The 22,864-nt window shown below is 52.2% G+C and overlaps 1 protein-coding gene across 1 annotated transcript in view; it reads left to right on the plus strand.

Annotated features, from left to right (window-relative positions):
• Positions 1–415: 415 nt before the first annotated feature.
• MN1 (MN1 proto-oncogene, transcriptional regulator) overlaps positions 416–22,864 on the plus strand; it is a 44,321-nt gene continuing 21,872 nt past the window's right edge. Inside the window, exon 1 of the mRNA XM_019756393.2 lies at positions 416–4,309. Coding sequence (XP_019611952.2) covers positions 547–4,309 — 3,763 coding nt within the window. The 5' untranslated portion in view covers positions 416–546. The remainder of the gene's footprint in view (positions 4,310–22,864) is intronic.

Here is a 22,864-nt window from a genome sequence, read left to right on the forward strand (position 1 = left end):
AGGGGGGAGGGGGGAGGGACCGCTCTGTCCATGCCCGGGCGCCAACCACGGCTTTGAAGGGTCTCCCTGCCCAGCCCGCTAGCAGCTCCTCCACGGACTCAAGGAAGCTTCGGGCGGCGTCCTGGGGCTCCCCACCCAACCCGATCGGACTTAAGAAGGTGATTGCTCTGCTCTCCCTCCCTTCTTCCCGCCTCCTTCCCCCCACTTAACTTTTTGTCTCCACTCGCCTGCAGCTCCGTCCCCTCCCTTCATACCCATCCGCGGCTGTGCCAACCGCCCGGGGCATGGGCCCCCCAACACCGCTCCAGGAGGCCCCGCGGCGCCACAAGATGTGAGAGGCCCGCGTGGGGCAGACCCAGAGCTTGGGAAGAGGAGCTGATAGCCCCCAGCTTCCACAGGCCAGGCGAGGTGGCAGTGCGCGCTGCGCCCCCGCGGTGCTGACCGTCGCGGAGCGCCAGACCCAGGGCCGGAACGAGTAGCTGGCCGGAGGCGCGCCGCGGAGAACAGGCTGTCATGCCCTATTGATCTTCGTGCCCCCCGCCAAGTATGTTTGGGCTGGACCAATTCGAGCCCCAGATCAACAGCAGGAACGCTGGCCAGGGCGAGAGGAACTTTAACGAGGCCGGACTAAGCATGAACACCCACTTTAAGGCCCCTGCTTTCCACGCGGGGGGACCTCCTGGCTCCGTGGACCCTGCCATGAGCGCTCTGGGCGAGCCCCCGATCTTGGGCATGAACATGGAGCCTTACGGCTTCCACGCGCGCGGCCACTCGGAGTTGCACGCGGGGGGGCTGCAGGCGCAGCCGGTGCACGGATTCTTTGGAGGCCAGCAGCCGCACCACGGCCACCCCGGAGGCCACCACCCCCACCAACATCACCCCCACTTCGGGGGCAACTTCGGCGGCCCAGACCCAGGGGCCTCGTGCCTGCACGGGGGTCGCCTGCTCGGCTACGGCGGCGCTGGCGGCGGCCTGGGCAGTCAGCCGCCCTTCGCCGAGGGTTATGATCACATGGCGGAGAGCCAGGGGCCGGAGAGCTTCGGCCCGCAGCGACCGGGAAACCTCCCGGACTTTCACAGTTCGGGCGCCTCGGGCCACGCCGTGCCTGCCCCATGCTTGCCGCTGGACCAGAGCCCTAACCGAGCCGCCTCCTTCCACGGCCTGCCCGCCTCCAGCGGCTCCGATTCCCACAGTCTGGAGCCCCGGAGGGTGGCGAACCAAGGAGCCGTCGACTCGCTGGAATACAATTACCCGGGTGAGGCGCCCTCGGGACATTTCGACATGTTTTCGCCCTCCGATTCTGAGGGGCAGCTGCCTCATTATGCGGCAGGTCGCCAGGTTCCCGGCGCCTCTTTCCCGGGCGCCTCAGCGCTGCCCAGAGCTGCGGGCATGGTGGGCTTGTCTAAAATGCACGCCCAGCAGCAACAGCAGCAGCAGCAACAGCAGCAGCAGCCGCCGCAGCCGCACGGTGTGTTCTTCGAAAGGTTCGGAGGGGCCCGCAAGATGCCCGTGGGCTTGGAGCCTGGGGTAGGCTCCAGGCACCCGTTAATGCAGCCTCCCCAGCAGGCCCCACCGCCCCCTCAGCAGCAGCCCCCGCAGCCGCCGCAGCCCCAGCAGCCCCAGCCCCAGCAGCAGCCACCGCCGCCCGGGCTTCTGGTCCGACAAAATTCGTGCCCGCCTGCGCTCCCGCGGCCCCAGCAGGGCGAGGCGGGCACGCCCAGCGGCGGCCTGCAGGACGGGGGCCCCATGTTGCCCAGCCAACACGCTCAGTTCGAATACCCCATCCACCGGCTGGAGAACCGGAGCATGCACCCTTATTCCGAGCCGGTGTTCAACATGCAGCACCCCCCTCCGCAGCAGGCGCCCAACCAGCGGCTGCAGCATTTCGACGCACCCCCCTACATGAATGTGGCCAAGAGGCCGCGCTTTGACTTCCCCGGCAGCGCGGGAGTGGACCGCTGCGCTTCGTGGAACGGCAGCATGCACAACGGCGCTCTGGACAACCACCTCTCGCCCTCTGCCTACTCCGGCCTACCCGGCGAATTCACGCCGCCGGTGCCGGACAGCTTCCCCTCGGGGCCACCCCTGCAGCATCCGGCCCCGGACCACCAGTCCCTGCAGCAGCAGCAGCAGCAACAGCAGCAGCAGCAACAGCAGCAGCACCAACAGCAGCAGCAGCAGCGCCAGAACGCGGCCCTCATGATTAAGCAGATGGCGTCGCGGAATCAGCAGCAGCGGCTGCGCCAACCCAACCTGGCCCAGCTAGGCCATCCCGGGGACGTGGGCCAGGGCAGCCTGGTTCACGGCGGCCCGGTGGGAGGCTTGGCCCAGCCGAACTTTGAGCGCGAAAGCAGCGGCGTGGGCGCGGGGCGCCTGGGCACCTTCGAGCAGCAGGCGCCGCACTTGGCGCAGGAGAGCGCGTGGTTCCCAGGTCCGCACCCGCCGCCGGGTGACCTGCTGCCCCGCAGGATGGGCGGCTCGGGCCTGCCTGCTGACTGCGGCCCGCACGACCCCGGGCTGGCGCCGCCCCCTCCGCCGGGTGGCTCGGGGGTGCTGTTCCGGGGCCCTCTGCAGGAGCCGCTGAGGATGCCCGGAGAGGGCCACGTGCCCGCGCTGCCCTCCCCGGGCCTGCAGTTCGGGGGCAGCCTGGGGGGCCTAGGTCAACTGCAGTCGCCGGGGGCTGGGGTAGGACTGCCTAGCGCTCCCTCAGAGCGCCGGCCCCCGCCGCCGGATTTCACGGCGCCGGCACTCGGGGGCCAGCCTAGCTTCCCGTTCGGTGCGGCGAACCGACAGGCCACGCCGCACAGCGGCCCAGGCGTGAACTCGCCCCCAAGTGCGGGCGGGGGCGGCGGCAGCACCGGCAGCGGTGGCGGGGGCGCGTACCCGCCGCAACCTGATTTCCAGCCCAGCCAGCGCACTTCGGCCAGTAAGCTGGGCGCGCTTTCGCTGGGCTCCTTCAACAAGCCAAGCTCCAAGGACAACCTGTTCGGCCAGAGCTGCCTGGCTGCGCTCTCCACCGCCTGCCAGAACATGATTGCCAGTCTCGGGGCCCCCAACCTCAACGTGACCTTCAACAAGAAGAACCCGCCCGAGGGCAAGAGGAAACTGAGCCAGAACGAGACCGACGGCGCGACCGTGGCCGGCAACCCGGGCTCGGATTACTTTCCCGGAGGGACTGCTCCTGGGGCCCCAGGGCCCGGAGTTCCGTCGGGGACCAGTAGCAGCGGCTCCAAAGCCTCGGGGCCGCCCAACCCACCCGCCCAGGGGGACAGCACCAGCCTCTCCCCCAACTATACCCTGGAATCAACGTCGGGGAACGACGGCAAGCCGGTCCCCGGGGGCGGCGGCCGGGGCAGGGGTCGAAGAAAAAGGGACAGTGGTCATGTGAGCCCCGGGACCTTCTTCGACAAGTACTCTGCAGCGCCGGACAGCGGGGGCGCGCCCGGGGTGAGCCCAGGGCAGCAGCAGGCACCGGGCGCAGCCGTCGGGGGACCCTCTACCAGCGAGGCGCGCGGGGCTCCGACGCCTCACGAGAAAGCGCTCACGTCGCCGTCGTGGGGGAAGGGGGCCGAATTGCTCCTGGGGGACCAGCCGGACCTCATGGCTTCCCTGGACGGTGGGGCCAAATCGGACAGTAGTTCCCCGCACGTGGGCGAGTTCGCCTCAGAAGAGGTGAGCACGAGCTACGCGAACGAGGACGAGGTGTCATCCAGCTCCGACAACCCCCCGGCTCTGGCCAAAGCGAGTAGGAGCCCCCTGGTAACAGGCTCGCCCAAACTACCCCCCAGGGGGGTGGGCGCAGGAGAACACGGACCGAAGGCACCCCCGCCCGCGCTGGGCCTGGGCATCATGTCTACCTCTACCTCGACCCCTGACAGCTATGGCGGCGGCGGGGGCACTGGCCATCCTGGCACACCTGGCCTGGAGCAGGTCCGGACCCCGACGAGCAGCAGCGGTGCACCACCACCCGATGAGATCCACCCCCTGGAGATCCTCCAGGCACAGATCCAGCTGCAGAGGCAGCAGTTCAGCATCTCTGAGGACCAGCCCCTGGGGCTCAAGGCGGGCAAGAAGGCTGAGTGTGCCGTGGGGGCCTCAGGCGCGCAGAATGGAGACAGCGAGCTGGGCAGCTGCTGCTCAGAGGCTGTCAAAAGCGCCATGAGCACCATCGACCTGGACTCGCTGATGGCAGAGCACAGCGCCACCTGGTACATGCCGGCTGACAAGACCTTGGTGGACGGCGCCGACGACGACAAGACGCTGGCGCCCTGGGAGAAGGCCAAACCCCAGAACCCCAACAGCAAAGAAGGTATATGCGCTGTTCGGTTCCCTTCTCACCTCCCAGAGACCTGCCCCGCCCCCATTGCAGGCCTTAGTTCTCCCGCCTTGAAGGTTCCGTGAAAGGGGGAGAGGGTCCTTTGGGGTTAGGAGAGCACAGGGTCTTCTTAATGCCCAACTCAGAGCTGGATGTACCCTTCCTCTGGTTAGACCAAGGGCTCTGTGAGCCGACCCCCTCGCCCTCCTTAGATGCTGCCAGGTATATTCTAGTTCCACAGAATGGTAAGAACTTAGATGGAAACCCTTTGAGGACTGTTGTAGAGTCTCCTCCCCTCAAGTTTTAGGTGAGTTGCTGGAGGCTCAGAAGACAAGTCGTGACTATCCTTTCACACTAAGACCCCTCATCACCCTCAACATTCAGGCTGGTGCCACTTCTTAGGAGTTACAGGCCACCCTTCCTGGCAGGACACCTGGGAAGTTGTGTTAATGCCTCCCCACCTAGTCAGCCAGCCTTCAGCTCCAGCCCCCTGCAGTGTGCCAGCATCTTTAGGAAAAAAAAGTTCCCAGCATCACTGAGAGGCAACGCCTAATGTGACATTTGTTCCTCAAGAGTAGCTGTTTGGTCTCTTCTTAACTATTAGAGTTTCATTGAAAAACTGGAGACCTGTAGGGGTTGAAGGAGGCAGGCAGCCTTATAGGTGTGCAACTCCTTGACATTTGGTGGGGGCTTGGGTGGAAGTGGGGTCTGTTTGGCAGAGGCCAGCCGGCTCAACCAGGGTATCATTTGTGTATGGGGTTATGGGGATATATTCTTAAGGCACAAAGGACCTGCGTTCGTCAATATCTCTCCGGCTTTGGTGACAGATGTCCAGTCCCAGCTCTCCTTTGCATTCTAAGCACTTCCTCTCCACCAGGCCTGGAGGCTTTTAAGGTGGGTGGGGTAAGAGTTAGTCAATGACCCGCCATTGCAGTTAAAGTAATAACAGTTTTTTAACCTAAGGAAGACTGGGCTGCAACCCATTTTATTTTAATGGGGCTTTTTTCACCCATGGATAATGGCTTCTTAAAATTAGGTAACATCATCTCTCCTCCCATTCCTATCTTTTTCTTTTAAACCTTAGTTGAATCCCCTTGGTTTTACCAGGTTGACTATTATCATGAAGCCAGTGGCTGACGATTTAACTCTGTCGGTAAAAAAATGCATCCCTTGATTCTCACTCTCTCTTAGAGTTCCTTTCCTCTGCCTTCGGTTTCCTAGTTCTCCCCACATCCTGCCACCCCTTGACCCTGGGTTTAAGGTGAGGGTGGGTTTTAGGAGAGTGGGATGGGGCCAAAAGGGGAGGGGAAGTGCAGCCAGAGGTGGGTGGCTCAGAACTCGGGGCTTTCAGGGCGCCTGTCCCGGGTAGCTTTCCCGCTTAGGTTTTCTAATTCATGAATGCAGCCTCGCTGCTTTTCTCTTTGTTCGCCGACTGCCCAGCCCGGGACGCCGCTCTCTCATTTGAAGCTGGGTGTTTAGCATGCACAGCAGACGCTGGGGCCAGCATCAGCATTCTCCAGGCTTCTCCCAGGCAAGGCCATAAATTGGTTAGTTTGGGACCCTCTGCTTCTTCTCTCCCCTCCTTTTAAAAATGGAGTTGGACACAGCATCCTGCTTGCTCAGGCCCCCCTTCTCTTTTATTTTCTTGTACACAACATCTCGATCGCCACCAATCGATAGCTGGTTAGCACAAATCCCAGCCCCTGTCACTTCTACCTGGCTTGGCCTGGCTGCCCCTTCTCCTCCGCCATCTCCCATCCCCCCCAGTAATTAAGAACATATTGGCCAAAATGGGGTGAGAAAAGTTAAAAAAGAAAACCCGATTTAGAGAATTAATAAAGAAACCAGTAGCGCTTTGCAGACTAGTCTTTTGAAGGACCTTAAGTGAAGAGGTATTGGGTGGTTTTGATGAGGTTTTTTTTTTTGTTGTTGTTGTTGTTTTGTTTTTTTTAAGGTATTGCACCACTCACTCCCCAGTCGATGCAACTATATTCCTTTACAGAAAAAAATAAATGAAAAGATGCAGGCTGTGAATGAAGAAATGTCATTAAAGAAATGTTTTGTTTTGCTTGTTTCATTATCATCATCAGAGGAGGGAAAATTTTTTTGGGAAATATTGTGATGCTAGTCACTTTAGGGTGGATTTCCCCTATAGGCTCAACACAGCCCTCCCCTGCACACGGGAGGACAGAGACTCCCTTTGGGGACAGGCTGGGGGCTGGCCGCCTTAGAGGCATCAGCAGGGACACCCACTTGACCTCTTTTGTTTTCCACTCTGTGATATGGGAAGGACAGTTTCCTAGATAAAGCCCTGAATTGAGGCCACTCACAGCTTCTGCAGCCTTGGCGCTGCTAGTTAAGGCTTTATAAGGTATCTACATCCCTTTGCTGCTCCCTTATTGGTAGTAAATAAGGATGATTAAACTTTTCATTATGATAACACCCTACAGTTCCATCTGCACATGTTGTATAAATAGGTACACAGAGCCTTCAACAGGCCCCTGAGTCCCCTGGCTGAAAATCAGAGTGAAGTGTGCCTCTTCGAAATAGAGTAAAAAAGAAAAAAAAAAAGAAAAATTAAACTAAAACGTTTAGCTTTTCCCCAATCGTATGCCTATGTGGTCCCATCAGCCAAGAAGCAGTGGTGTTCAGCGGCTTTGAATAATACCTTCTGTAGGTTCCAGCCCCAGCAAGCACTTTCTTTCACCCCCCCCACCCTCCCTTTCAGGCAAAGCCCATTTTTGTAATGATATTTTATTTTCTCATGCCGTAAAACACGCCAGTACTAATGTGATTAAATATTAACACCGTTTCTGAAATTCTTCGCTCCGATGACAAAATACTAGTCGGTATTTAACAAAATGATTCGTGCTCGGATTGGAGAGAACGAATAAGTCTTCAGAACTGCACAAGCCGTGTAGCCACTGGGACGTGCCCAGATTGTCTTATGGGGTTTAGATGTCCTTTGGAGAGGAGGGAACTCGACTAGCAAGTTGCAGTTCTAGAAAAGTCTAGGCCAGAATGACATGTGATTATAATTTTTTGCCAGGAAAGTGAACCTCTCCAAATTATGCTTCCCCTGACTTCTTAATCAACCCACCAAACAACTTTTATATAATGAAACTCTACATCTCATCATGAGGTTCTGTTTGCACAAAGTTGGCGGGGGGGGGGGGGGGGGAAGGGTGAGATTGTGCAAAGGGAAAAAAAAAAATACAGCCTGAGTTTGGGCCTAGTCGGACATCTATTAAATCAGTGAGGATTACATGAATTTGAAATTAGTTAGCAAAATCATTCACCTATTTTTGTAATAGGTGTGTGGCTGTGAAGGAATTTCAAAACAGATTGAGAAGGAGAAGTAATGATAGATTGTAGATGCAGGCTATGAAGTCTGAAGAAGTTATGTTTCCCTCCCTCCTGTCCCTTCCGTATGATTTTCAAAACTTGAATTAACCATGTTCTGTTACAAGTTTATCCTTGTCCAACTTCCATTCTGTTGGTTGCTTTCTATCTTAAAATGGAGAGAAGTCTAGAAATGCTCTTTCACATACACTGAACTGGGAGAGGTCTCTGTATTCGCTTTGCATGCAATCCAGCCCTTTTTGGAAGTATGACATTTTTACAGTGATGCGGGAGAAATTTTTGGAATTTCATGCTTCCCTCAGTGTTCCAGTGGGAACACAGTAAGCAGTGCTGAGAAATCCAAGGCAGGCAGGATTTGAACACTGATTTTCCTTAGACATGGGGCAGGCTTAGGGGAGGTGGGGGTGTTCTAGTGCTGTTTTTCTGAGTCATTTCCCCCACGCCCCGCACAGTGGAGAGAATTTTAAGGCTCACTCAAACTTGTTTGGGAGAAGGCAAAGAGCCTTGCATTCCCATTTCCCTGTGAAATCATCCAGAAAGGGTTGCATGCCTTCATGTGACTTTTGCAGCCTCCGGAAGATGTAACCCAAAACTTCGCAGGTGTTAATCAGGGGTAACGTAAACAGGAGCCCCCTTTGTGCAGCTGACATTAGGGGCTGCCTGCTCCCTGGCTAGTCTGGGACATTCTACTACTGTTCTTGGTGCTTGTTTAATATTTCATGGCTGTAATAAACCTGTCTTCTTTGCCCGCCTCCCGACATAAAACCCCAACCTAGCACACATCTGCAATTACACATTTCTACTAAATATTAATAAAGAACAAGGATGTTGTAAAGGGCTGAAGCTTATCGGTGTTGAACTTGTCATGGTTTTTGCCACTGGATTTTTCTGGCTGTTTTGATTTCAAATAGCCACTGCCTTCTAATATGTAATATATACTTAACTATTCATATATATATATATATATATATATATATATATATATATACACACACACAATTTGGGTAGATTGAAGGGCTTTCCTCAAGGATAGCTTTCTTTAATGTAAATTCATTTAGATGTCTTGTGAGGCCCCTTCAGACCGGAAGTAAGAGACTGTTGAAATGTACTTCTATTTTATTGAGGTTTCTAGGAAAGGAGTGAGGGTTGGTTAATCTAATTTCTCTTTCTAGCAATGAAATTCTATGGTTCCTGATATGATTTTGTTTGCCTGGCAGAGGTATTTAAATTTCCACAAAGAATCTTAATAGGTCCTGAAAATAGGGCTGCCCTCTCCAAGAAGTTACTTGATACTCCCTGCTGATATAAAATCTACATCTTTAATAAACATTCTGGGAGGACCAGGTGAAATTAGAGGAGGGAAATTCTCCGCACGGTGGAAGGGCAAACTTGAATATATAGCCTTGGAATTTCACTGGGGCTTCTCAACTCACTCCATGCTGGAAGATTTTAGCAAAATCACCTTTCTCTCCACTTGAGTGACAATAACATCGGTAGTGGTCTTTGCCGTGGGAGTGAGTGATCTCCTTTGCCAAAAGCATTTGGAAGATAAATAGTCCTAGTAAGGAATACTGTATTTACCTCTGGTTAATTTTAGAGATTAAAAGGCTATCGCTTTATGTAATAGGATCAAATGTTCCGGGAGTGTGTGAGGGGCAAGCAGTCCTCCCCAACACGTTGCAACATAAAAACGCCAAACCCTCTCATGCCAGAGGGGACCTGCGTTTATTGGGCCCCCCGGTAGCCAGTGGGTGTACCTTGTAGCGATTCCTCACTGCCTCCCTGCTTGTTCCACCCAAGTCTTCAGTCTGGAGGGGTTGGAAGAGCCTCGCTCCATCTTGACTTAAGTCAGGATTTGAGTTGCCTGGCCGATGTGTTTGTTTTAGGACGATGTCTATTTTTAGGCACGTCTTGGGTGGACAGATTTGAGTGTGGGTTTTGATTGCTAGTGGCTGAGATGTTGATATATACATGAGTGCGTGATTGAGAAGAGACATTTGGGGGAAAATTTTTTCAAGTTTCTTCGCCTTCTCGCACACACTGGAGCCAAGACGTGGTCTGAGGGGCCGGCTTGAAAGAGGGCGTCAGTGGTGGGTGTCGGGTCTGGGTCTGTTGCCCACGGAGGAAAGCGGGGCCCTGTGAAGGAGTCCTCTTCTCTCTCCCCTGCTCCACCCCAGTGTACGCACATATGCATATGTATGGCCACGTGTATTGTATTTTCTTCAAATCACCCAGCTACTTTTCCAGTTTACCCTTAATCTACTTTCTGAAGGCCAGTAGAGAAAGAAGCTCTCAATGGCCTTAGCTGGCAGGTTCTGATTCTGTAGAGGACTGAGTGAGCGCAAATCCTAAAAATAGAGTGAGGAATTTGAAGATCGTAATTATGAAATCTTGGCCTCCCGGGCCTCCTGGGCTGTAGGTGACTCTGGTCTGCTGGATTTCGGTAGCAAACGCACAGGTCGCCCCTCGCGGGTTTTGTGCGAGGGCATACGTGGAGGTATCTTGCTGGCTGAGTTCAGCTAACACCACTCTTTAGCCAGAGAGGAATCTTTGAATCAGTGCCCACCCCTCCACTCCCCCATTCTCCCTCCCAGCTGTGGGAAGCGGACCCTTCTTCTCACTTATGGAAATTCCTCTCCTTTATTGTAATCTTTTGGTACCAGCGACGTGGCGGAGATGACGCTGGGCTTTCGAATTAGTCACAGCCTTGTCTTTAGGGACCCTCTGTGTTCTTATGCACAACAGCGCAGCTGACGGTCCCAAACTCTGTACCACTCAGGACCTGAAGGCAGAGAGGGTTCTGGGGCGCTGGCACCTTTTGTTCAGTGGGTAGTCCAGCGCAGAGGTGGCCCTGATCATTTCCTTCCATCTTCGGACAATGCTACAGCATGCATCCAAACACACGGCTTCACCCCCAGGAATCAGTTATTTTAGGGTGTGAGTGAGAAGACACCTGTGTGTGTGTGTGCACTTCAGGGGTCTCGAGCTCCAAACTTATTTTGTAACCGAGACTGAAAAGCAGAGTTAAGTTTAATTTATTTGAGTGAGGAGGGACGTTTGAGAGACATCGTTCTCACAGGGTGTAATCATCTCAGGCCCGCTTTGTTTGCTGGCCTGCATTTTAATCAGTGGCCTCTGAGGTTTGGGAAGCAAGTGGAGGGTCTGCTCCCAACATGGTGTTTGCCCAGAAAGGACATGGGGTGGAAGTGGCAGAGAAATTGCCACAGATTTCCAAGGGGCTCTTTCTAACTCGTGCCTGATAGCTTCAAATTTTGGCCCTACAAGGCCATGTCGGATTGGCACCACTGGCACCTACTTAATGGGGGTCCGTCGTAGCCACAGGTCCCAAATTCTCTTTCTCCCCTTTGACTGAGAAAGCTGGTAGTTTTTCATAATCACCGCTTCCTTGAGAAGCCAGATACAGAGAGAGAACTTTATAGCGATTGTGTGCGTATCCTTTCACAACATTATACATCACCGTATGGACCCAAATGCCCTTTAAACATAAAGACAATTGAATTTAACAGTTTGGAGGTCTGAGCGCGTTCACGATAACAAATTGGCTCTTTCCGAATGTCTCAGAAGGAGAATCATTCATGGAATAGATTTGTCCAAAAGAGGGGGAAAAGTCTCAGTAAACATCCCAACACAAACTCACATTGTTGGGGGAAACCAGATTTTTAGGTTCTGATCTTTAAAGCTTAGGGGTCCAGTGACATCAGCTTGCCCCACTTCCCCTAGAGCTGGTAGGATCTGCCGTGTGACTCAAAGTGTCCATCTTCCTTTCCACCTTCGATCCCTCTGTGGAAGGTCTTGGACTCCTTATGAAATGTCTGACCCTGGGATGCGATCGTTGGAGCTGTCTCTGGTTTTTGGGGTTGTAGTCTGACTTGGTGTTTGGTTTGGGTGAAATGAGGTATGTTGGGCATTGGTTTGCGGAAGCAGGGAGACGCTGTGTCAAAGGCAAATTTGGGGTTCATTGTTGAGGATGGCCTTTGGAAAGTCGAGTGCTTTGAAGACACTGGTGGGGAGGGACCAGGTCTTGCATTTATGCTGCGTGTCTCAAAAACGATCTCTGCGGCTGCTCAGAAATAGACGGCGCTTGTGCCTTTGGAGGAAACGTGGACTAACTGGTGCTGAGGCGTTTCACGGTCTTTTTCCCCTGCTCCCTCTTCCAGTAGCCTGTCTTGTGAGAACTACGTGGCCCGGAGATGTGTTCAGTTCTGAGAGTTTAACATTCGTATTTTTCCTTCTCATTGCTGATAATAATTGAAAGAGTGTTGGGGCACAAAGATTTCATTTGCTCTTACAGCTCAGGGCAAAAATGTCTCTGGAGCTACTTGGTCGCAGGCCCTTCTGACACAGCTGGCTTTGCGTGGTGTGTCCCGGGAAGTTGTCTGCCCCAAGTGGAGGGCCCTAGTGTGGTGTTCCTGGACGTAGGTGGGAGCTTCTGGAATGTTAATGAGTGAACAGTTAATGAGTGACAGTTAATGAGTGAACCCCTCCACAAACACACTTGCACACACATGCACACACACACCCTGCTCCCTGTTCATGTAGTCATCCAGGGCAAGGTGAAATGTCAAAAAGATATGACCCTTTTCAGTTACCATGAAGCAGTGTTTTCAGATGCCCTTGGATCTCGGAACACAAGCATTGTCGAGTGATTGGCAACGACCACCAGGAATAAAATACTTCTGAGAGACCATCTTATGATGGGAGAGGGGGTGGGGGAGGCCGCAGAACACATAGCCGGCTTTGAAATCCCCAAAGCTGAGCCTTCCACAGAAAGCAAGGGTTGGCTGAGAATTCGCTGAGGAGTACGTGGGTCTGTCCTGTCCACGTGGGCTGTTTCCGAAGTCCTTGAAAATGATAGGGCCCGTGTCCTGATGCAGATACTCGGGCCTCCTTTCTTATGAGCCAGAAACACCCCCAGTTAGGAAGACTGGATGGGGATTGAGGTGTGGATTATTTTCTCAGGGTGGGGGCAGTAGTAGAGGGGGGAAGAAGTGCATCCATCTGAATCGAAATGTTATTTACCGACACTTGGGGTTTAGGAGTGGAAAAGCATTTATAAATATGGAAGTCATTTATATAGTACCTCCTGGGTGAGGCTGGGAGTGAGTGAATTGCTTGGGGGCTGGTGTCAGCCATCGTAAAGGACAGAAAGTTCTTGGCCGAGTTCTCCCTGCTGGGCCTGGGGCTTCCACATGACTGCAGCTGTTTTGGGGGAAATCGATGTGGAGGACCCAGCCTGGGACTCCTAACCGCATGTGGGTCTGTTAGCAATCAGGGCCCGTTTCTGTTTAGTTAGTGGCCGAGGCAGACGCACGGGGCAGGGGGGATGAAGACCCAGATGGGCCCTGGGTGGGTTGAGCCCTAGTAACGTGCCTGTGGCTAACTTCTCCTGAAGAAGAGACGGCCCCATGAGGCCTGCTACAGATGCATTGAGTTTCACAGATGTGCCCAGATTTTTCCATAAAAGAGGGGTGGTGGGGTGGGAAAAAGGAGTGACCTTTCCCCTGGTGATCCCATAAAGTGACCACCAAGGCTTTTCTCCCAGCACTGAGCCTCTTCAGGGATAATCTTGCCTTTCACAGACCTCGCAGGCAGGTCCCACTGCCTTGAAACGCAAGCAATGCCCTCCCACACAATATGTATATTTTTCCTTTTTTTTTTTTTTTTCCTGAATGGTAGGCAAAAAGAGAACGAAAGTAAGTGACGAATTCAGCAAGAGGAAGATTTCCCTGACTCGAAATAAGCCAAGTGTGGAAAGGAGCTAGAGAAATTAGCGTCTCCTTTTTCCTCCCCTTCAGGGGACCCACGGTCCAGCCATCAGCAGCCCTTAATGCTTTTGTAGTGAGGCCTAATTGGCTCAAAACAAATTGACCATTTTCATCCCTTGCAATGTGACTTTTGGTCCTTGTTTAGTATTTGAGGGGAGCGAGGCTGTGGACCAAAATTTGGCTTTTTTAAACAGGAGCAATTTCACGATCCTTATGCCGTGACTATTTCTAAATTGTCTGGGCATAAAGCTCTGGATGCCTTCTGCCGGTTTCGGCTCAAGTGCAAGCATGCACACACGCACCCACCCACCCATGCACACACACATGCACACACAGGCTGGAGAAGTCAGAATAAGAAATGCAAAAATAAAGGTTTTGTTCCCCCCTCCGCCCAAGAAGAAGCTCATACCAAGTTTTGGCCCCATTCAGTTTTAAGTAGAAGCTTATTGATCTCATGTGGTCAGTTTTTGCCGAATTTGTAATCCCGTTAGGCCTCGGGGAGAGGCATGATTAATTTACTTGTACATTTCACTCTTTTGGGTCAGTTTAGTTAATAAGCATTTATTTTGTGCTCAGTGTGTGTGAAGCATTTTGCTGGGATTGGAATTGTGTGTGTGTGTGTGTGTGTGTGTGTGTGTGTGTGTGTAATGAGGGTGAGTATACACACTAATGGGCCCACTTGCCCACCAGTGAATAAAGGCCCTCAGTCTTGGGTCCCACCTCCTCCCCAGGAAGAGAGGGCGAGTGGCCCTTCAACCATCACTTGTCAGGGAGCGGGGAGAAAAAGCCCAATGGTCCAACAAATCCAGCCTCCCAGAGCCTTCGAGAGAGCCAGAGAACATGGACTTCCTTCTGGTGTCTTGGTCCCGGAAAGTTTCTGTGCATTAATTCTTAATTGACTGGGAGCTGAGCGCTGACACGGAGAAGAGTTTGGAATCTTAAACCACGTTGGAGCACCTTCCATGCTGCTGCTTGACAAATGGTGGTGCTGGGGGTATGTGTGTGTGTAACTTTTAGAGAAACGCATGGTTTGACTTCCAAAGAAGGAAGAAAAAGTATGCATACGTCTCTAAAGCTGGGGTAACGAAACACAAAGCAAAACAGCCCGTAGCGGTTTTGGCTTTTCGGAACACTCAATCTCAAAAGTGGAGCCTGTGTCATTTTGATGGTGCAGGCGTTTCAGTGGGTGGGGTGGGGGGGTGTCTCTGGGTGCTCCCCTCTTCCTCCCTGGGCTCCCCACACAGCCTTCCTGTTTTGCTGCTTCTAGATGATGGGCTAAAATTCCACTTTTATTATTATTATTTTCTAAAGACAGGTTTTGGCCATAATAGTTTTGGAGCAAATGGTTTCCTGAACACCCGCACCCCTATTTGCTTAATTCCTCGCACACATTTTCCACTGAGGCCTTGCCTTTGCAGAGTGAGGGCCGGACTCACTCTGTGAATATTTTCGGCACGGAGCCAGCCTGCAATGAACTTCAGGCTCCGAGGAAACAGGCATTGGGAGAGATGAGGATACAATTTCTTTTTTTTTATGTGGGCCCGTTAAAATCTAATGGACACTGGTGTCTGGCCTTATATTTGGAGCGGGTCTTTATCTAACCCTTAAAACCAGAGTCGTTTCCGGTAATTATGACACCCCAGACTAGACCACTAAATCTTCCAGAAGCTTGTCTGGAAGATGGTGGCGGCAGGGTTGGGAGGGACCGAGGGGCACACCTGTTACCTGTATCTGCTATAATTACGACATTTCTAGACTCCTTGTTTGAAAGGAAAAATTCAGGGACTGTGTAGTTGCGGAAGAGAACAGCCTGAGGCGTTCTGTCTCCTGGCAGTGAAATCACAGGGGCCCCCACTCTCAGTGCCCATCATAGCCCCTGCATTTCCTAAATGAATTAATTTAGCTCCTCGACATTTGGTATTAAGTAAGTAGTTATTCTGGGAATCCAAGAGAGAAAAGAGCTGGAAGACTTTTTTTTTTTTTTTTTAACTTTTTGGAAAAAAGAGAAAGTGTTGCATTTTGAAGTTTGAGAGGACTGGGCATCCACGAGAGTGCTGTCACATGGGAGGACATGTTTGGTGGGACGTGGCAGGACGTGGCAAAGCCGCCTGGCCCCATCCTCACCTGTGATTTTGCTTCTCTACGGAGGGGATTTTTCCATTGTTAAGAAGCTCAGAGACCGCAACACCCCAACTCCCGGCAGTTTGGCAGTATTGTTTAGAATACTCTTGCTTTTCAAATTGAGAGAAACTAGTTTAATGGGAAAATAGCAGTATTACTATCTTGGTGATATTTGCTTTCGTGTTTAAAAATACTTTGTTTTCATATCCTGAATTTCATCCTTTCTTGTTTGCTTGTTTGATGGAAACCCGTGAATGTGTGTGTGTGTGTGTGTGTATGTGTGTGTGTGTGGTGTGTGGTACCAGTACACACATCTATGCACATGTAGGTAGTCAAATGGTTGCAATTGCGCACCCCAAAATTGGTTGCAATTTCACAGATGGCTAAAGGGATCCAGAACATTTGCTTTTAACTTAAACCATCTTGTTCCTTCCTCCCCCATCAGCAGACCACTCCCAAACCCCCCACCCTCACCTCCCTCAGCAATATTTCTTTCTTTCTTACAAAAGGCATGCCGGGCCTGTTTGCTGAGGTCCCTGTTGGAATCAGTTTTCTGGGGTTATGTATTAAATGTGTTTGAGGGCGATTTCAGCCCTTAGCCTGGTCGCCCCAGTACTAATGGTAGCAGGGCCGATTATAGAGAGGCAAAGAATATTGTAAATGGCTTATGCAGAAAAACCATTTAGATAAAAATGCAATTTTCTCTTCTGCATAGAGTGCTAAGAATTAATAGCACATTCTTTCTAAATGGGTATTTTTATATCATATTTTCCTCCTAATGAAATTCTTTTCCCAAACAGGAGCATGTTTCATTTGAAACTTTAGAGTAAAATTGATCTGTTTTTTAGCCTGCAAAATCTGGTGTCCCTTCCCTCCCTACTTTGTGCCCAAGGTTTTTGTCGTTAGATGGTGCGCAGGATGGGAATGGGGGTTCTGTCACTTCAATGTCCTCATTAAGGCTAAGGACCGGGAGAGGGGCTGGGTTTGCCCACATTGTGTTTTTTTCTTCCTTTCTTCCTGGGGTGAATTTGGGGGTATTTGATGGTTTCCACAAAGAGAGAAACTGGTCTTGAAGTTTCAGCTCTTTGTGCTTCGTGCCCCCACCCCCTCACCTTCCCTGAGCAGGAGGCTCACCTCACTTGTCCCAGGGAATTTCCCACCATCCTCTAGGTATGTCTCTTTCTCCCCGGCTTCTTCATTACTTCAGGGGAGACCCCTGGCCAGTCCCTGCTTTCCATTACATGACAGCTGTGAAAGAGGATGCTTTCAGCTTCCAGGCACCCTCTGAAGAGGCGGTTCCTGTGGGCCTGCTCTCCGCCAGGGCCTATGTGGCCATTTTGAGAGGAATGGAAATTCCGAACTTCTTAGAAGACCGACTTCATGCATTCCAGTAGAAGCTTGTGGCAGCCTCGTTGTGGAAAGTCTTTGAGAGTTTATTGCACTGGCTGCCATGGGCCAGTGTCTGCTGACCCAGTTTTTGCTGCCTGGGTATGTGTCTGTGGAGATATGGGTTAGACCTGCGTTGGCAGTTTAGATGTCCAGACGTGACAGCAGTCGAAGCTGTCGTGTTGCCGTAGATGACACATGTGTATAGTTCTCACTATTGAAGTAGCACGAAGGTGAAAGTTTAGGTCAAGTTTTAGAATGGGAAAGAACTCCCATTTTTGTGCCCTATCTCCATAACATTTTCCAGCTGAGCGATCCAAGGCCCAGTGAAGGCAATCGACTCAGCCAAGATGACACAGTGCAGATGCAGAATAAGGATTGGACAATGTAGCTGACCTTGGCCTTCCCTTACTGCTGCTTGACCCCCTTATCTGGGAGCTAGGATCTGAATTTGTTTGGCTTAGCCTTGTTGCAAACTGGGGCCAGGGTCTTCTTAAACCAGAAGTTTGCAAACCTTTTGCAGAAAGCACCACGACACACATTCCTGACAACGGCAGCCCTTGCTCCCCTTCCTCTTACGGAGGTGGACATTGTAAAGGAGACCATTCTTGACCTTGGGGAAACGGCAGTAGTACCGGATCCTGCCAGACAAATGGTCGGGTTTCAGGCCTGGCCCTTTGACTTTTCTGAGCTGCGTGACTGTAGCCACTTCTATGCCCCAGCTTGGTTTCCTCAATAAAATTGAAAAGAGGAAAAAAAAATTTTTTTTTTCACCTCATAGAAGTATCGTGAGGACTAAGTAGGATGCTTTTAGCTAAAGAGGACTAAATAGGATGACCATAATGATTGCTTAAGAGCACGGGCTCTGGGGCTAGACCACCTGTGTTCCAACCCTAGCAACTCCACTTCCTAGCTGTGTGACCTTGGGCAGGTTCCTTAACCTTGTTGTGCCTCCATTTCCTCTTCCATGAAAGACAACAATAATAGTTCCTACCTCATGGGGGTGGGAGGATTCAGTGAGTTAGCATATACACAAGGAGCTACTCAAAAGACTGCCTGACACAGAGCAAGTGCTGTGACAGCACCAGCTTTCCCTGACCACCTTATTAAGGAGGCCTTCTGACCACCTACTGTATGTCAGATGTTTCATAGGCAGTGTCATATGATTGTTCGAAGTGCAAGATGGCCCTGCTGTTATTGTTTGTTCCATCGTGGGGGTGATGAAACGAATCCCAGAGAGGCTAGGTGGCTTGTCCTCGACTATCGAGTGGTACAGGCTGGAGGGGAACCACACCAGGCTGTGCATGAGGTGCCCGGCACTGGGGACTTGCCGTGTCACAGGGCAGGGCTGGGCTGGAACCCACCACTCCTGCAGCAGCAATCTCAGGCCTCGCTGTTGGACCCTTTCCTTGTTTGGAGCAGTCAGACCTCCTGCGGACCTCAGTGAGCTGATCCCACCCCCGTGCAGCCAGCCATGGTCAGGCACAGGTGGCTGGTGGCAGGATGACAGTGCCACGATATTTCGGTATTTATCTTCCCCCTGACGGCTCTCCCTGTGCACTGAAGGAACAGTTCCTAGATATGTGTGAGTAATGGTCAGTCTTTTTGTTAAAGGAATTCATGAGATGAGTCGATCTTGGCCTTTGAGCACTTTGCCAGGAGCCTGTGCCGACCATAAACAATCTGGGAGCTGGCAAGAGAAAAATTAACCCCCTGTATCTGGTACCTCAGGTGGGTCTTCCGGAATCTGGCAGGCGTGGGCTGAACAGGGAGAGTGAGAGCAAGAGTGACTGAGCTCCAGGTGAGGTGGGAGGGTCTAACAGTCAGGCAGGCCTGGGTTCGAATCCCAGCTGTGTTACTTGTGTGCTGTGTGACTTTGGGCATGTGGTTCACCTCTCTGAGCCTGGGTTTCCTCACCTGTAACACAAGTGTAATCCCTGTGCCCTGCTCAGAGGGTTGCTAGAGGGGTTGATGAGCCCAGTGCCCTGGGGGCAGCGAGCAGCAGGATGGGTTGGTGAGAGCAAATGCTTTGGAATCAGCTGGAGGGGTGTCATTCTCTGATCCCATGGGAGGCCCTTGGATAAGTCATGGCACCTCTCTTAGCCTCAGTATCCTCTGCTGCAAACCGGGGAGAGTAACACACATCCTTGAGGGCCCTAGCCGTGGTTCTTACCCTGGGGTGATATGGTCCTCACCCCAAGGGAACACTTGGCAGTGTCTGGAGGTGTTTTTGCTTGTCACAGCTGCAAAAGAGGGAGGCTGCTACTGGCATGTAAAGGGTAGAGGCCAGGGATGCTGCCAAACTCCCACAATGCACAGGGCCGTATCCACCGCCTTCTTCCCCAACAAAGAATTATCCAGCCCAAACGTCAAAAGTGCCGAGGTTGAAAAACACCAAACTTCAGTGAGGGATTGAGATTAGATTTAAAATAATACTGAAAACATGGTAGCAAAGTCTGATTTCAAAGCGCCTAGAATATTTATTCATTCAACAAATGCATACCAAGCCCTTACCCTGTGGCAGCACTGTTCTAAGTGCTGGGATGCAGTGGGGAATCAGATAGAAAAAAGCCCCTGCCCTCATGGAGTTTACATTCTAGGGGAGGGGACAGCCAGCCAGACAAACAACAAAGAAGCGTGTCGCAGAGTGAGCAAGGCCAGGAACAGGAAATTAGAAGAAGGCTGGGGTGGGAGGGGGTGGTATATGAGAGTTTCTAGACTGAGCCACTAGGGAGGCCTCTGTGAAGTGGTGACAGTAAGCAGAGACCTGAAGAACGGGAGGAGCTGGCCAGTGGTGCGCTGGTAACTAACTGATCAACAACCTCCCTCTGAGGGAGGAGGGGAGAGAGATGCTTGAAGCATTGCCGATTCCCATGGTGTAAATACTCCCTTCATGGCCCATATCAAGCTCCCAATGTAATGTCAGCTGTCAGTCAACTTGCAGAATTCCTGGATATTTAACAATAGGTTCCCACACCCCCGGATCCAGCCCTGTCAAGCTCTACAGGAAGGGTGTTCCAGAAGAGTGGATAGCAAGTGCAGGATCCCCGAGGCAGGACTGAGCTGGCATGTTCCAGGAATGGGGAGAGGCAGCATGGGGGGAGAGACCGTCCCGATGGCACACAGTAGATGTGCAGTTAATGTGGGTTGTATCTGAGCCCCAAGTACCCGAGAAAACGTGTTTCCTCCTCTTCCTTCGTGCCCTTCTGAGGAAGCAGAAACTCCCTTCCAATAGTTTGGCGGCGCCTGGGCCACAGGTTAGGGCAGGGGGTGCCCTCCCCTTCCCAGGACAAGGTGTTCAGGCCCCAAGGGGGGCTCAGCCTGCCACAGGTGGGGGGCGTGGGGAATGTCCGTTCCCTCCCCTATCTGGGCAGGCCACGATTTATGTCCCGGACCAGGGAGACTCTGCTTCCTTCTTTTCCCAGGCATTGTTCTCTGGGCCTGACAGAGGTCACCCGGGCAGGAAGGTACAGGCCCTGCTGGGGCCAGCCTGAGGAGGCACAGAGGGGCTGAGCCCTGGGTGACCCGGGCTGGCGTCCACCTTCTGGAAGCTTTTCTTTTCCTTTCCTCCTTGATTCTCTGAGTCACAAAGGACTCATAACAGGCTGCAGTCACCGAGGGCCAATCACGCCAAGCCTCGTTTTCATAAATGAGAAAACTGAGGTTCAGAGAGGCCAAGGGACCTGCTTAAGGTTGCCCAGCTTGGAGGCAGAGTGTGGATTCATACCTGGGCCTATCTGACTTGGGAGCCTGTGCTCAGAACCACTAAGGACCAGAAGGGACGCTGATTTCTCAACAGATGCTCGAAGTAAAAACTGACTCACGGTCTCGCAATTGCCAGCCATGTCATTGACTATTCAAATCTTCACCATCTGTTCTCCACCAGTGAAGGGACAGCGGCCAGAGGCCCAGGCCTTGGGGCCCAGGAGATGGCTTGGTGTGATTGGGACAAGGCCATGCAACCTCTCTGAGCCTCGATCTGCCTGCCTGTCAAATGGGTCAATCCTGGTCTCTCCTAGGACCCTGTGAGCAGGGAGTATCTGTCCCCTTCTTTTGGTGTGCCCTGCAGCACATGCCAGAACCATCATTGTGAACGAAACAGACACCATGCCTGTTGGCGGAGGGAATTACCCCCATCAATGTGTGGATAAAAGGGACAGTTGCATTAATGTTCCCCGGGAAATTGGCCAGTGTAGGGAGAGAGGGTCTGGGGTGGGCCCTTTGACCAGGTGGTTGTGACGTATGAGTGGAGATGAGAATGAAAACAACGTGGCAGCTATCCCCAGTACCTGGCACTGGCTCGGCCACAGTAGGTGCCCGATGATTAAATGAACAAAGAAATGGGCTTTGCCAACTGCAGGGGTGCACTCCTACTTGGTCCCAGGGTTGAGGGGTAAGTGCCCTGTCCAGAGATGGCATGGCACCCTGATACTCCTGAGACTTAGCAGGGGAGATAGGTGTTTCCTTTAGAGGGGCAGGGATGGGGTGGGTCAAGGTCCAGGGTCCCAGCCCCCATGTCTGCAGGGGTGAGTAGGGAAGGGAGGCGGCCCTCGGGATCGGATTTTTCTAGTTCCACTTGCCTCCTTTCTCCATTCCCAACACTGGTTCCTGCCAGCCCCTCCGTTCTGTGGGTTGTACTTGCCCAAGACCTAGTGACCCTAGGCACAGCCACTGTCCCTCCCGAGGCTTGTTGCAGACATCAGGGCCCACCTCACCATGGTGGCTATACGAGGATGCTCGACTGTCCTCTGCTAGTCACCCAACCGCAGGCCACCAGAGCTGGCTATTACATCCCAGACCTCCGGGAGGAAGACAGCGCAGGAAGTCAAGGCCTCAGTCATAACAGCTCTGCCTCCCCCTGGACTGGTCTCTTTACTGTCTTGGGCCTCAGTTTCCTCTTCTGTTTTTTTTTCGGTCAAACAGGGTCATGGTGAAGATTACGGGAGAAAATGAAAAGCACTCAGCCCCCGTGTCTGGCACATCCTAGAGGTCGCTAAACCTTGACATAAATACAGATATTTTCTACCCCTTGGGCAGGAGCAATCGGGATCCTACAAGGGGAAGAGGTGGTATGCTGCAGAAAGTGGGGGAGCAGGTGCCCCTTTGTAGGGTCCCTCATTGCCCAATGGGCAGTGAGAAATCGGCCTGCAGAGTTTTGGAGGATGAGCTTGGGTGTGGAGGGTAGAGATGGTGGCCCCTGTGTTTGGCAGAAATTCCCCAGATGACTAGATGTTTTGAAACTTAAGTCATTGAGAAAATGGATTTGAGATTGAAAAAAAAAAATCATGTGTTTTCTGGAGCCCCTTAGAATTTTCAATCCCCTGGCCCCATAGTGCCACTTCTCCGATTCTCTTTTTATATATACGGTGTGGAAAAACAGTCCCTTGCTAGTGTTAGGTAACGTTTCTAAAAATCATGTCAACAATGCTCATAACATATTAAAAATATTATTCTCTCCTTCTACTTTGTATAGAGATGGTGACATGTTCTCCATGGACAGTTAAGAAACAAACCATGTGTATCCCTTAAAAACTGTTCCTGGCTGGAAGGCAGCCCCGATAACTACTACCTACTACTTTGTCACGGGTCTGGGTCACTGGCTTGGGACAGAAAAGACAGACCCTGTAGGATTTTCCTTCTGTTTCTCCCCAAGTCCATGCGATGGTGTGCAAGCCCGTTGGCTGGAGATTTCTTCTAGATTTTGCTTTTGGAAAGAAATCTCTTCTGATTCTCTACCTCCAGCATTAATTACAATTTTAATCAAACAAAGGTGGGGTGGTGAGAAGAGTACACAGGGAGCAAAATCCTATCTCTGCCCAGACTGGGGTATGTCCTCATCCCCCTTGAATTTTAAGAACCCGGTGCATCCACTCTTTGCATGCTAGTCCCTGGG

The sequence above is a fragment of the Rhinolophus sinicus genome, linkage group LG16, assembly GCF_036562045.2.
Source record: "Rhinolophus sinicus isolate RSC01 linkage group LG16, ASM3656204v1, whole genome shotgun sequence".
NCBI classification, from domain to species: Eukaryota; Metazoa; Chordata; class Mammalia; order Chiroptera; family Rhinolophidae; genus Rhinolophus; species Rhinolophus sinicus.